This window comes from Suncus etruscus, chromosome 18, assembly GCF_024139225.1.
Source record: "Suncus etruscus isolate mSunEtr1 chromosome 18, mSunEtr1.pri.cur, whole genome shotgun sequence".
Lineage (NCBI taxonomy): Eukaryota > Metazoa > Chordata > Mammalia > Eulipotyphla > Soricidae > Suncus > Suncus etruscus.
Genome location: NC_064865.1, coordinates 58,092,903 through 58,104,504, shown reverse-complemented (window position 1 = coordinate 58,104,504; position 11,602 = coordinate 58,092,903). Strand labels below are relative to the sequence as shown.

The 11,602-nt window shown below is 35.9% G+C and overlaps 2 protein-coding genes across 2 annotated transcripts; both read right to left on the bottom strand.

The window, feature by feature from the left end:
• Positions 1–562: 562 nt before the first annotated feature.
• On the bottom strand, positions 563–1,504 carry LOC125995913 (olfactory receptor 14J1-like). The gene has a single exon (XM_049764865.1). The coding sequence runs from the start codon at positions 1,502–1,504 to the stop codon at positions 563–565; it is 942 nt and encodes a 313-aa protein (XP_049620822.1).
• Positions 1,505–1,514: 10 nt separating this feature from the next.
• Positions 1,515–10,901, bottom strand: LOC125995911 (olfactory receptor 14J1-like). Its single transcript, XM_049764864.1, has 3 exons — positions 10,002–10,901; positions 3,691–3,830; positions 1,515–1,527 (listed from the first exon to the last, which is right to left on the bottom strand). Exons 1-3 carry the CDS (start codon positions 10,899–10,901, stop codon positions 1,515–1,517), a joined length of 1,053 nt encoding a protein of 350 aa, XP_049620821.1.
• Between the last annotated feature and the right edge of the window lie 701 nt (positions 10,902–11,602).

Genomic DNA, 11,602 nt, shown 5'->3' with positions numbered 1-11,602 from the left:
TTCCCTTTTAGAGACTGATTTATGCTGTTCTTAATGAAGGAGTGCCATTAAATATAACTTTATCTCCCTTCAACACCCAGTTATTGTCCAGAGTGCTCACTTCCAACTCTCATTGCCATAGTAGTTCTTCTCTAACCTAACTGTACTGCTCTAGTCCTAGCCTAAATTCTTAAACATGATGAAAATTTACATAATTGTAAACCACTCTGGGAAAGTAAGATTTATGTTTAATATTCACAATATTAGGTGAAGAGCTACAGGAGCTAAAGAACTTATTCAGTTTTGAACCCCAACTTTACATGGTCTCCCAAAAACCTCTTGGAATAAACACCAAGAGAGTGGTCCTAAAGAAACAAAATTGATCTATTATGATCATAAAATCATGTCTGGATATTTCCATACTCAAAGAGCACATATGAAATATTACTTAAATATGCATGAAACTATGAAATATTACTTATATCCATACCTATTTCACTTTATTTTAATAATGGGTGATCTTGGTATTATCCAATGTATTTTAACCTCCTCTCTCAAGTGAGAATAATTTTAAGCAAGTACCTCAACAAAAGAGGCATTCAATTCTTCTTTTAAGGACATTACCAAGAGCTGACTTGATGGCTTTATTTCTCAGGCTGTAGATGAGTGGATTGAATGTTGGGGGAACTACTGTATACATAATAGTGAGCAAAATGTCCAAAACAGTTGGAGTGTCAGAATGAGGTTTCAAAAATTCAAAGGCACTAGTAGAAATAAATAATAAAACCACAGCCAGGTGAGGGAGGCAGGTGGAAAAGGCCTTGGCTCTCCCCTCCGCAGATGGCATCCTCAGTACAGAAGAAAATATGTGCATGTAGGAGAATCCAATAAAGATGACACAGCCAAATGACAGAAAAGACAGGAAGATGGTGACAGCAACATCACTGATATACTCATTGGAGCAGGAGAGTTTCAGGATCTGGGGGATGTCACAGAAGAACTGGTGGATGATCCGGGGGCCACAGAAGTGGATGGAGAAAGTTGCTGCTGTGTGCATGACTCCAGAGATGGCCCCACTGATCCAGACAGCGATGACTCCATGGACACAGGTTCTGACATTCATGATGATTTCATAGCTCAGTGGAAGGCAGATGGCCACGTAGCGGTCATAGGACATCATCGTGAGCATGGCCAGCTCAGCGAGAGCAAAGGAAACAAAGGCAAAGCATTGTACTATGCATTCCCAGAGGGAAATATTACCACTATGCATGAAAGAGTTGTAAATGAATCTCGGTACTGTCACAGATATATAGCAGAGATCCAGAAAGGAGAGATGCTTCAGAAAGAAGTACATGGGGGAGTTGAGACTCTCATCCATGGAAGTGGTGGTGATGATGAGGATGTTGCCAGTTAAAGCTAACAAGTATAAGACTAAGAACAAAGTTGCATAAAAGATTTCTAGTTTAGGATTGGCAGAAAATCCCATGAGAAGAAACCCACTCATGGTAAAATTAGCCATAACCATTCTTCATTATTCAAGAGTTGTATCTGAAGAATAAAGTGAAACATTTTAAGTGAACAATGTTTGTACCTTATCAGTCTATGCACTTGTCTTTAGAAACTTTGGCTAGAAATCATCATCAATATCATTTTCTAAATTTATATGTGAAGTTTGTATAGTGATAACTGTTGAGCAATTTGATATTTTGTGAAAGAAGTAAATGTTAATTGTAGAGGTTACAAATTTTAGTGTTGTCACTTCAAGTTAAAAAGGAAAAAGTGCACATTTAAAATAAAAATGAAAGGGCCGGAGAGATAGCATGAAGGTAAGGCATTTGCCTTTTATGCAGAATGATGGTGGTTCGAATCTGGGCATCTCATATGGTCCCCTGTGTCTGCCAGGGGCGATTTCTGAGCATAGATCCAGGAGTAATTCCTGAGCACTGCCAGGAGTGACCCCCCCAAAATAAAAATAAATAAAATAGAAATAAAAATCACTGTTTCTAATGAGATTATATAATTTTGAAACTCTATCATAAAATTATTTTCAGCACTGAATACCATTATCAATGTTTCTGAGTGATTTCATTTTCATTTTATTTTTATGCAACTACAGTCCCACTAGTTTACACCACACCTTTATTATCTTGTCATCTGAGTGAAAAATATTCCCAATTCTTTTGCTTCTCACTGAATGCTTTTCTCAAAGTAAAGAAAATTATAGATGGTTTTGCTTTCAGAAATAATAAGAATATTCAAGCCCAACTAGTGGGCATAAGGAATAAAACTGGGCCAGAGAATCAGCACAGAGGTTATATCATTTGTCTTGCTCATGAAGATTCTGATTTGATTCCAGGCACTTTATTAGATGCCCCGAGCATTACCAGGAGTGAGAACTGATCAATGAGCCAGGGACCAGACCTGAGAACAGCCAGGAAAAGCCCCAAACAAAAGCAAAATTAAAAAATAAATTAAAACACAACACTGATTCTTAAAATACCAATAACTCTGTTATTACCTGAGGGAAATGGTGGGAAGTGTTGGAGGTGAGAGTTAAAGGTCCTTTCATAGTTGAGGTATTTCGGGTGAGGTGTAGTAAGGCTTATATACAAATAGATGTTATATAGTGAAGGCATAATCCTACAATTGTATAATATTGTAAACCCAAATAAATCTCACAATTCTATAAATAAATCCTACAATTCAAAATAAATCCTGAAGTTTTATAGTTATGAACCAAGCTACATTGAATCATTCATTGTATATACTTTATAATTCTCTAAATATGAATCCTTCACATGTGCATTAGAGTTCTATTAAATTTGCTCTCAGAATATTGCTTGAAGTTGGTACCACTTGGCACTAATTCATGAATACTAAGCTCTGTGCTCAGGGTTCATTTCCAGTGGAATTCAGGGTACCTGGCATGTCAAGGACAGATCTTTACCCTCCTATAGCATTGCATTTGCTGGGTGTATTGAGATTCTCTGCAGACTGGAGCCAAAATAATAGCACAGTGGGTTGGACATTTGCTTTGCATTCAGCTGACCTGGGCTTGATCCTTGGCATCCCATGTAGTTCCATGAGTCTACCAAGAGTGATTTCTGAGTGTAGAGACATGAATAAGCCCTAAGCATCGCAGGCTGTGGCCCCAAAACAAACAAACAAAATAAATGCAAGAAATCTAAAACTTATGGTCACTAGCTGAAATGGAAGATTGACCTCTCAAAAGACTCTTGAAATATTTTAGTCCTTGTATTGTTAATATGGAAAACTAGTTATTGGCTTCCATAGAAATATTTGCTCCACTGGGCCTGAGCAATATAGCAAAGTGATCGGGCATTTGTCTTGCACGCGGCTGACCCAGGATGAACCTGGTTCGATCCACAGGTGTTCCATATGGTCCCACATGGTCCCACAAAGTAGGAGCGATTTCTGAACTCATAGCCAGGAGTAAACTCTTAAGTGTCACCAGTGTGAACCAAAAACAAGCAAACAAACAAAAAAACCTCAATGAATAAATAAATAAATATTTGCTCCATTGGTAATGGTAATACTTAGTGATGCACTATATGTCTGATGCATAAGGTCCTGTGCTTAATCCACAAAAGAGTGAAATATAAATTAAAAATTAAAATATGCATAGGTATAGACTATAAAATTATAAACATAATTATGCGCTTGCAATTGTATGTTTAAAGATTCTTTTACCTAAGTACCAGAAAGATACTACAGGGGTAAGACACTTTGCACACCTGGCTTTGACACTGCATAGGAGCCTCAGAGCAAAACTGCGAGTACTTCCTGAGAACAGAATCAGGATTAACCAGATCATCATCAGGTCTAGCCACCTAATCAAAAATTTATGAGCAATTTATCTATAATGTCTGATATAGAAAGCCTTTCAAATCGTTCATAAATCAATCTTATAAAAGTCAATCAATAATAATAGTAAGGAATAGTAAACCATTTCCATGATGACTATGAGAAGAAAATTATGTTTTATTCAAGTAATGCAAATTGGTAAAAATGACTGGTTTTATTGTATCCACTCCAAAACTTGCAATTTACAGACCTTCCATTACTCAGCATGCTATCTTTCTGGAACCATGAGAAACTTACCCAACAACATTAAGGTCTTTCATGTTTCAATATAATAAGTTGTTTTGTCAGCAGTGGATACTTAGAGGAGGACCTAAATATTGCCATTTATTTATTTATTTAACATAAAATGGTGGTAGGTGGAGAGAAAAATAACTATTTCAATCATTCTTTGGCCACTTGAGATTAGGCTATTATCTCCGTTTGGCAAAAACAAACTTATTGGGTGTTTTGGGTATTTGAGATTGTTTGCAAATACACTGGTGTCAAAGCTTGCAAATTACTACACTGAGTTTTCCTATAGAGTAATTTTTGTTGCATTGATTTGATAATTATACCTAGTTATTAGGTGTATAAATGATCTTTCATTTATTGGATCAAATAATTAGAAAAGTTCATGATTTGTATTTAAATTCATAGTATCCAACAAAGATTTAAATTTAACCAATAACCAATTTAAATAATTTTAAAATAGAAATTTTATTTATAATTTAATCTTATTACAATGTCTAGTATGTTTTATTCCCTTAATAGAAAGGGTGCAAATTCTAATCATTGTTACCAATAAAGAAATTGATATCTTAGGCAGTTATATAACAATAAAATTTTACTTAGACTAGAACAGGAGGAATAGTCATTAACAAAAGGATCAGAGCTGAAAAAATAGTAATGTGTATAAGGCACTTGTCTTCGTGCAGCTAACCCATGTTCAATCCTGGAATTCCATGTGGTTCCCCAAACCTCAGTAGGTGAGTTCCTTGAGCACAATGCTAAGATTAAACTCTGGGCCCAGTTGTATGTGGCTAAAAAAATCACAAGAATAAAATCAAGTTGCTTGCCTTGCAATTGGCCAAACTGTGTTTGTACTCAGGCATACCACAAATGCTTTTTCAAGCTCTGTCAACACACACACACACACACACACACACACACACACGGCCACAATTTCTTGCATGTGTATGATCTAAGATATAAGTGAGATGATAAAGTGATTGTCTTTGATTACTTCATTTAATATATCCCAATTTTAACCATATCGCAGCAAGCTATAGGATTTTTTTTCATTGCACAGTATTTTTCACTGCACAGTATTGCAAAGGCATATATGCCATGGTTTCATTATGCATTTATCTGCTAAACATTTAGGATTTTCCCATATGCTAGCTATGATAGTAGATGCTACAATGAATATATATGTGCTTATATGTTTTTCAAGGCACTGTTTTTGTACTCTTTTGATAGTTACTAAGAATTAGAATTGTAGCATGGAAGTTCTCTTCAGAATTCATTTTAGAAGGCTCCAAACTATTATTCACAAAGGCTGAACCAGAGGGCATTCCCACCAACAATTTCAGTACATTCTGCTAACAGTGGTTTTTTTACAATTATTTTTAAATGTACCATCATTATTTTTACATCAATTAATTGTGATTCAAATATTGCAATTAGAAAAGACTTTGGACAAGTTCTCAGTTTAAGATGCTTTACCATAAAAGAATAACGAATACCCAAGGATAACAGAAACTGAGAACTTGTCTTGAGTAGGAAGCTTTCCACCTAGCAGTGGGGTTAGGGGTGTGAAGATTGGGGAAATGATGGAAGAAGTGGACTCTGTTGGAAGTTGTGATGTTAGAATGTAAAATGCAAGAAACTTGTCATTAAACCCTTGTACATTACAGAGTCCTACTAGGAGTGATCCCTAAGTATATAACCGGAAGTAATACATGAGCAGTACAAAGTGTGGCCCCTAAAATAAATTTTAAAAGTATATTTTACTTGAACAGAGTTTTAGAATTTCTGGACAACATGAAATTTAACAAAGCAGTAAAAATCATGTAATCTAAAAATAAGATCTTTTACTTAAGAAGATGATGTGCACAAAGAATGAGAATAAACAGTGTTGGCGGGCATGTGGAGAGAAAGGAACTCTTATCCACTGCTGGTGGGAATGCCGTCTAGTTCAACCTTTATGGAAAGCGATATGGAGATTCCTCCAAAAACTGGAAATCGAGCTCCCATACGATCCAGCTATACCACTCCTAGGAATATACCCTAGGAACACAAAAATACAATACAAAAACCCCTTCCTTACACCTGTATTCATTGCAGCACTATTTACCATAGCAAGACTCTGGAAACAACCAAGATGCCCTTCAACAGACGAATGCTAAAGAAACTGTGGTACATATACACAATGGAATAGTATGCAGCTGTCAGGAGAGATGAAGTCATGAAATTTTCCTATACATGAATGTACACGGAATCTATTGTGCTGAATGAAATAAGTCAGAGAGAGAGAGAAAAACGCAGAATGGTCTCACTCATCTATGGGTTTTAAGAAAAATGAAAGACATTCTTGCAATAATAATTTCCAGACACAAAAGAGAAAAGAGCTGGAATTTCCAGCTCACCTCAGGAAGCTCACCACAAAGAGTGATGAGTTTAGTTAGAGAAATAACTACATTTTGAACTGTCCTAATAATGAGAATATATGAGGGAAATGGAGAGCCTATTTAGAGTACAGGCGGGGGTTGGGTGGGGAGGAGGGAGACTTGGGACATTGGTGATGGGAATGTTGCACTGGTGATGGGTGGTGTTCTTTACATGACTGAAACCCAAACACAATCATGTATGTAATCAAGGTGTTTAAATAAAATTACAAAAATTTAAAAAAAGAAGATGATGTGAATATAGAAAATAAAAATAATTTATAAAGTTCTATAACTAGTTAAGAAATTAATAAATGAGCAGTCATTAATATCAAACAGTGAAAATGACAAATGTCCATTGAATCGATACTTTATAATAAACCCAGAAATATCATGTAAAGTCCAAAAGTTTGGACAATACGAAAAATGTGAAAGCAACCTCACAGTCAGTGTTTTATATTATTCTTTAAGAAACCATTAGGGAGATGAATGATAACTTCTTACAAATTAAGGAAATTTCTTTTTTTAAATTAATATATTTATTTAGGCACCATGACTATAAACCTTTTTGTAGTTGGGTCTTAGTTACGAAAGAAAGAACAACCCCCTTCACAAGTGCAACATTCCCACCACCAATGCTCCCAATTCATTCCTCCCTCTGCTGTATTCAAGGCAGGCATTCTATTTCTCTCATTTGCTAACTTGTCATGATAGTTTCACTGTACTTATTTTTCTAACTGAACTCACCACTCTTTGTGGCAAGCTTCATACAAATGACCAGTCCTTCCAGCCCTCATATCTATTGTCTCTGGGCATTATTACAATGATGTCTTTTATATTCCTTACAACCCGTTGATGAATAAGACAATTATGTGTCTATCTCTTTCCAGATTCTGGCTATTGTAAATATTGCAATGAATATAGGAGTGTAGAAAGCCTTTTCACATTGTACTTTTGTGTTCCTAAAGTATATCCCTAGAAGTGGTATAGCTGGATCATATGGAAGCTCATTTTCAGTTTTTTGAGGCATGTCCATATTGTTTTCCATAAAGGCTGAACTAGAAATCATTCCCTCTAGCAGTAAATGAGAGTTCAAATAAAATTTTATTTAGTACCACAGCTTGCTTCAAGAGGTAAAATTTTAATTTACTGCCTTTAAAGAGTAATGTTAAGAGACTAAGGAAGAGATAGTTCAGGGATAAATTAGTTACACTGCATGTGATTTTATTCTGGTTAGCTTTTCAGAATGTCAACCTTGAACACAGAGCAAGGATAAAGCCCTGAGTACTGCCAGTGACTCCCAAAACAAAACAAAACAAAACAAAAAGTAAAACTTATGTAGGTATGTAGGAAACTTTTGAAAACTTTTTTATTATTCAGATAACATGTACATGTATATACAGTAGCTTTCTCATAAACATTTTCCATATAATCAGTATTATTTTTATAATAATATCTTTATTTGGGGGCTGGGCGGTGGCGCTGAAGGTAAGGTGCCTGCCTTGCCTGCGCTAGCCTTGGACAGACCGCGGTTCGATCCCCCGGTGTCCCATATGGTCCCCCAAGCCAGAAGCAACTTCTGAGCACTAGCCAGGAGTAAACCCCTGAGCGTTACCGGGTGTGGCCCAAAAACCAAAATAATAATAATAATAATAATAATAAGTAATAATAATAATAATAATAACTTTATTTAAGCACCATGATTACAAACATGTTTGTAATTGGGGTTTCAGTCATAAAAAGTGCATCCCCCCTCACCAGTGCAACCTTCCTGCCAACAATACCACACATCTCCTTCCTCCCCCAAGCCCTGTCTGTCTTTGAAACAGGCATTATATTTCTCTCACTCACTAACCATTATTATGGATAGTTTGTTAGTGAAGTTATTTCTCTATCTGTGCTTACCACTCTTTGTGGTAAGCTTCATATTGTGGGCTGTTCCCTCCATGGGGAGAAGAAATAAACAGACACTTCCTCAAAGAAGAAATGCAAATGGTCAAAGGGCACATGAAAAATGCTTCACATAACTAATCATTAGGGAGATGCAAATCAAAATAGTGACATACCAACTCATGCCACAGAGACTGGCACACATCACAAAGAATAAGAACAATCATTGCTGACAGGGATGTGGGGAGAAAAGAACTCTCATTCACTGCTGGTGGATATGCCATCTAATCCAGGCTTTCTGGAAAATAATATAGTTTCTTCAAAAAGCTGAAAATTGAGCTTCCATATAATCCAGCAATACCACTCCTAGGGATATACCCTAGGAACACAAAAAACACAAGACAAAAATGTCCTCTGCATTACTATATTCATTGCAGTGCTGGTTACAAAAGCAAGAATCTGGAAACAACCCAGATGCCCATCAACAGGTGAGAAGCTAAAGAACCTGTGGTACATATACACAATGGAATACTATGCAGCTATTATGAAAAGTGAAGTCATGAAATTTTCCTATACATGGATGGACATGGAAACTATTATGCTGAGTGAAACAGGTCAGAGGGAGAGAGATAGACACAGGATAGTCTCACACATCTGTGTGATTTAAGAAAAATAATCATTATTATTTTGATTTAATATCATGCATGAAGATAGTTTAGTTGAATATTATTAATGTGACTACCAGTAAAAAAAATAGATGTACCTCAAAAAAAAACTGTCTTAGAGAGGTTTCCATAGACTTATTTTTTAAGTTTTGGATCACTGGATTGAATGTTAGGGAAACTGTACATTGAATATTAAGGAAAATGTCCAAAGTTGTTCGAGTGTCAGAATAAGGCTTTAAAACTCAAAAGTCCCAGTAAAAATGAATAAAATGACAAGTTGAAATTGCCTTGTCTCATCCCTCAGTAGATCAGATACTGAGAATCAATGAAAATATGTGCATGTAGGAGAATCCAGTACAGAAGAAACAAAGAAATATCAGCAAACAAAAGAAGACAGGGACACCAGCCTTGCAAATATAATCATTGGAGTTGGAGAGTTTCAGGCTGTATATTCAAGTATCTTCAGGGATGTTGATACAATATTGCTAGGTCCAAATAGCCAATAATATCGAGAGCTCTGCTATTTCATCATATCTCAACTGTCATCTAATCTCCTAAAGCCAGTATTACTTTGAAAATGACAAATAAACACTTATTTATTGGTTTCTGTCATTCACATAGAAAAGAATAAGGAAAAGAAATGCAATTGAAGTCATCACTAGAAGAATGGTTATATGAAGTTTACACTTGGTTTTGTGAGATAAGATTTAATCTATTATACTTAAAGACTGATGTGCATATGGTTCTATCTGAATATTTTTATGACTCAGGTAATATACAATGAAACTAACTCTATGACATAAAATGTACCCATAACATACAATGCTTTAATTTAATTATCGAATTAACGATTAAACAGTGACTATTGAACTTGTCTACCAAATGAGAATTGATAGCTACCTGAGCGAGTAAGAAATGTTTTTATTCTTTGATATACCTTTCCTAGAGCCATCTGAATGGTTTTATTTCTCAGGCTATAGATCATTGGATTTAATGTTGGGGGGACAATTGTATAAAGAATAGTAAACAAAATGTCCAAAGCCGTCGATGATTTTGAACGAGGTTTCAAAAATTCAAAGGCAGCTGTAGTAATGAATAAAATGACAACAGCAAGATGGGGGAGGCAAGTGGAAAAGGCTTTGGCTCTGCCCTCCAGAGACGACATCCTCAATACAGAGGAAAATATGTGCATGTAAGAGAACGCAATAAAAATGAAGCAGGAAAATGCGACCAAAGATAGGAAGATAGTGATAGCAGCATCACCAATATACTCATTAGAACAGGAGAGTTTCAGGATCTGGAGCACATCACAGAAGAACTGATGGATGATCGGGGGGCCACAGAAGCGGATGGAGAAAGTAGCTGCTGTGTGCATGACTCCAGAGATGGTCCCACTGACCCAGACGCCAATGACTCCACGGAGACAGGTTCTGACATTCATAATGATGTCATAGTGCAGTGGAAGGCAGATGGCCACGTAGCGGTCATAGGACATCACTGTGAGCATGGCCAGTTCCGCCGAAACACACATAACTAAAGCAAAGCACTGTACTATGCATTCCCAGAAGGAAATAATTCCACTCTGCATGAAAGAGTTATAAATGAATCTTGGTATGGTAACAGAAATATTGCAGAGATCCAAGAAAGAGAGATGCTTCAGGAAGAAGTACATGGGGGAGTTGAGACTCTCATCCACTGAAGTGGTGGTGATGATGAGGATGTTACCAGTTAAAGCCAATAAGTAAAGGATTAAGAACAAGGATGCATATAAGATTTCTATCTCAGGCTTGGCAGAAAACCCCATGAGAATAAAATCACTTATAGTGAAATTAGCCATAGTCCTTCATCTGATTGACATTAGCTGCAAGACAGAAGGAAATTATAACCTTAGGAAAAAACAGCAAAACAGCCCACAAAATCTGTGTGACCTGAGTGGTTACCAGGTAAGAGGGAGATAAGGGTAGTGTTAATTTGATCATCTTTATTGTGTGTAACAAACTTATATACATATATATTTGAATTAAATGACACAGTAGGCAAAATGACTATAATAAAATCCATATATAAATAAAATACGCTTAATAATTTATACACTACAAAATTTTTTACGCAGAATGCTGTGACACTTATGGTATTAAATAGAAATTTCTGTGTTGACATCATATTTAATATCAAGGATGTGTTAAATTACTAAATTCCCAATAGAAAATGATCAGACGCTGCACACTTCACCTGAAATATCATGAAAATTTAACTATATAATTGTGATACATTTGAAAACATAGATTTGAATACAGAGGTATTTTTTTAATTTCCCGGTTTTTAAATATGTTTAATAATTTTATTATGATTTGTCTTGCTCATGGCAGACTCTGATTTGATCTCTGGAGCTGTATTTGGTGCCCCAAGGACCTCTAGGAGTGATAACTGAACAAAGAGCTAGGAACCTGTCATGAGCACTGCTAGAAGTCATCTGCAAACACAAGCAAAATAAAAAATAAATAAAAACCACAAAACTAATTCTTAGACATGGAAAAC

Coding starts and splice junctions, on each gene's coding strand:
- LOC125995913 (XM_049764865.1), bottom strand. CDS start 1,504: ATGGTTATGGCTAATTTTACCATGAGTGGGTTTCTTCTCATGGGATTT.
- LOC125995911 (XM_049764864.1), bottom strand. CDS start 10,901: ATGGCTAATTTCACTATAAGTGATTTTATTCTCATGGGGTTTTCTGCC. Junction 3,831..10,001: donor TTCAGATGGCTCTAGGAAAG/GTATATCAAAGA, acceptor ATTTTTGATTAG/GTGGCTAGACCTGATGATGA.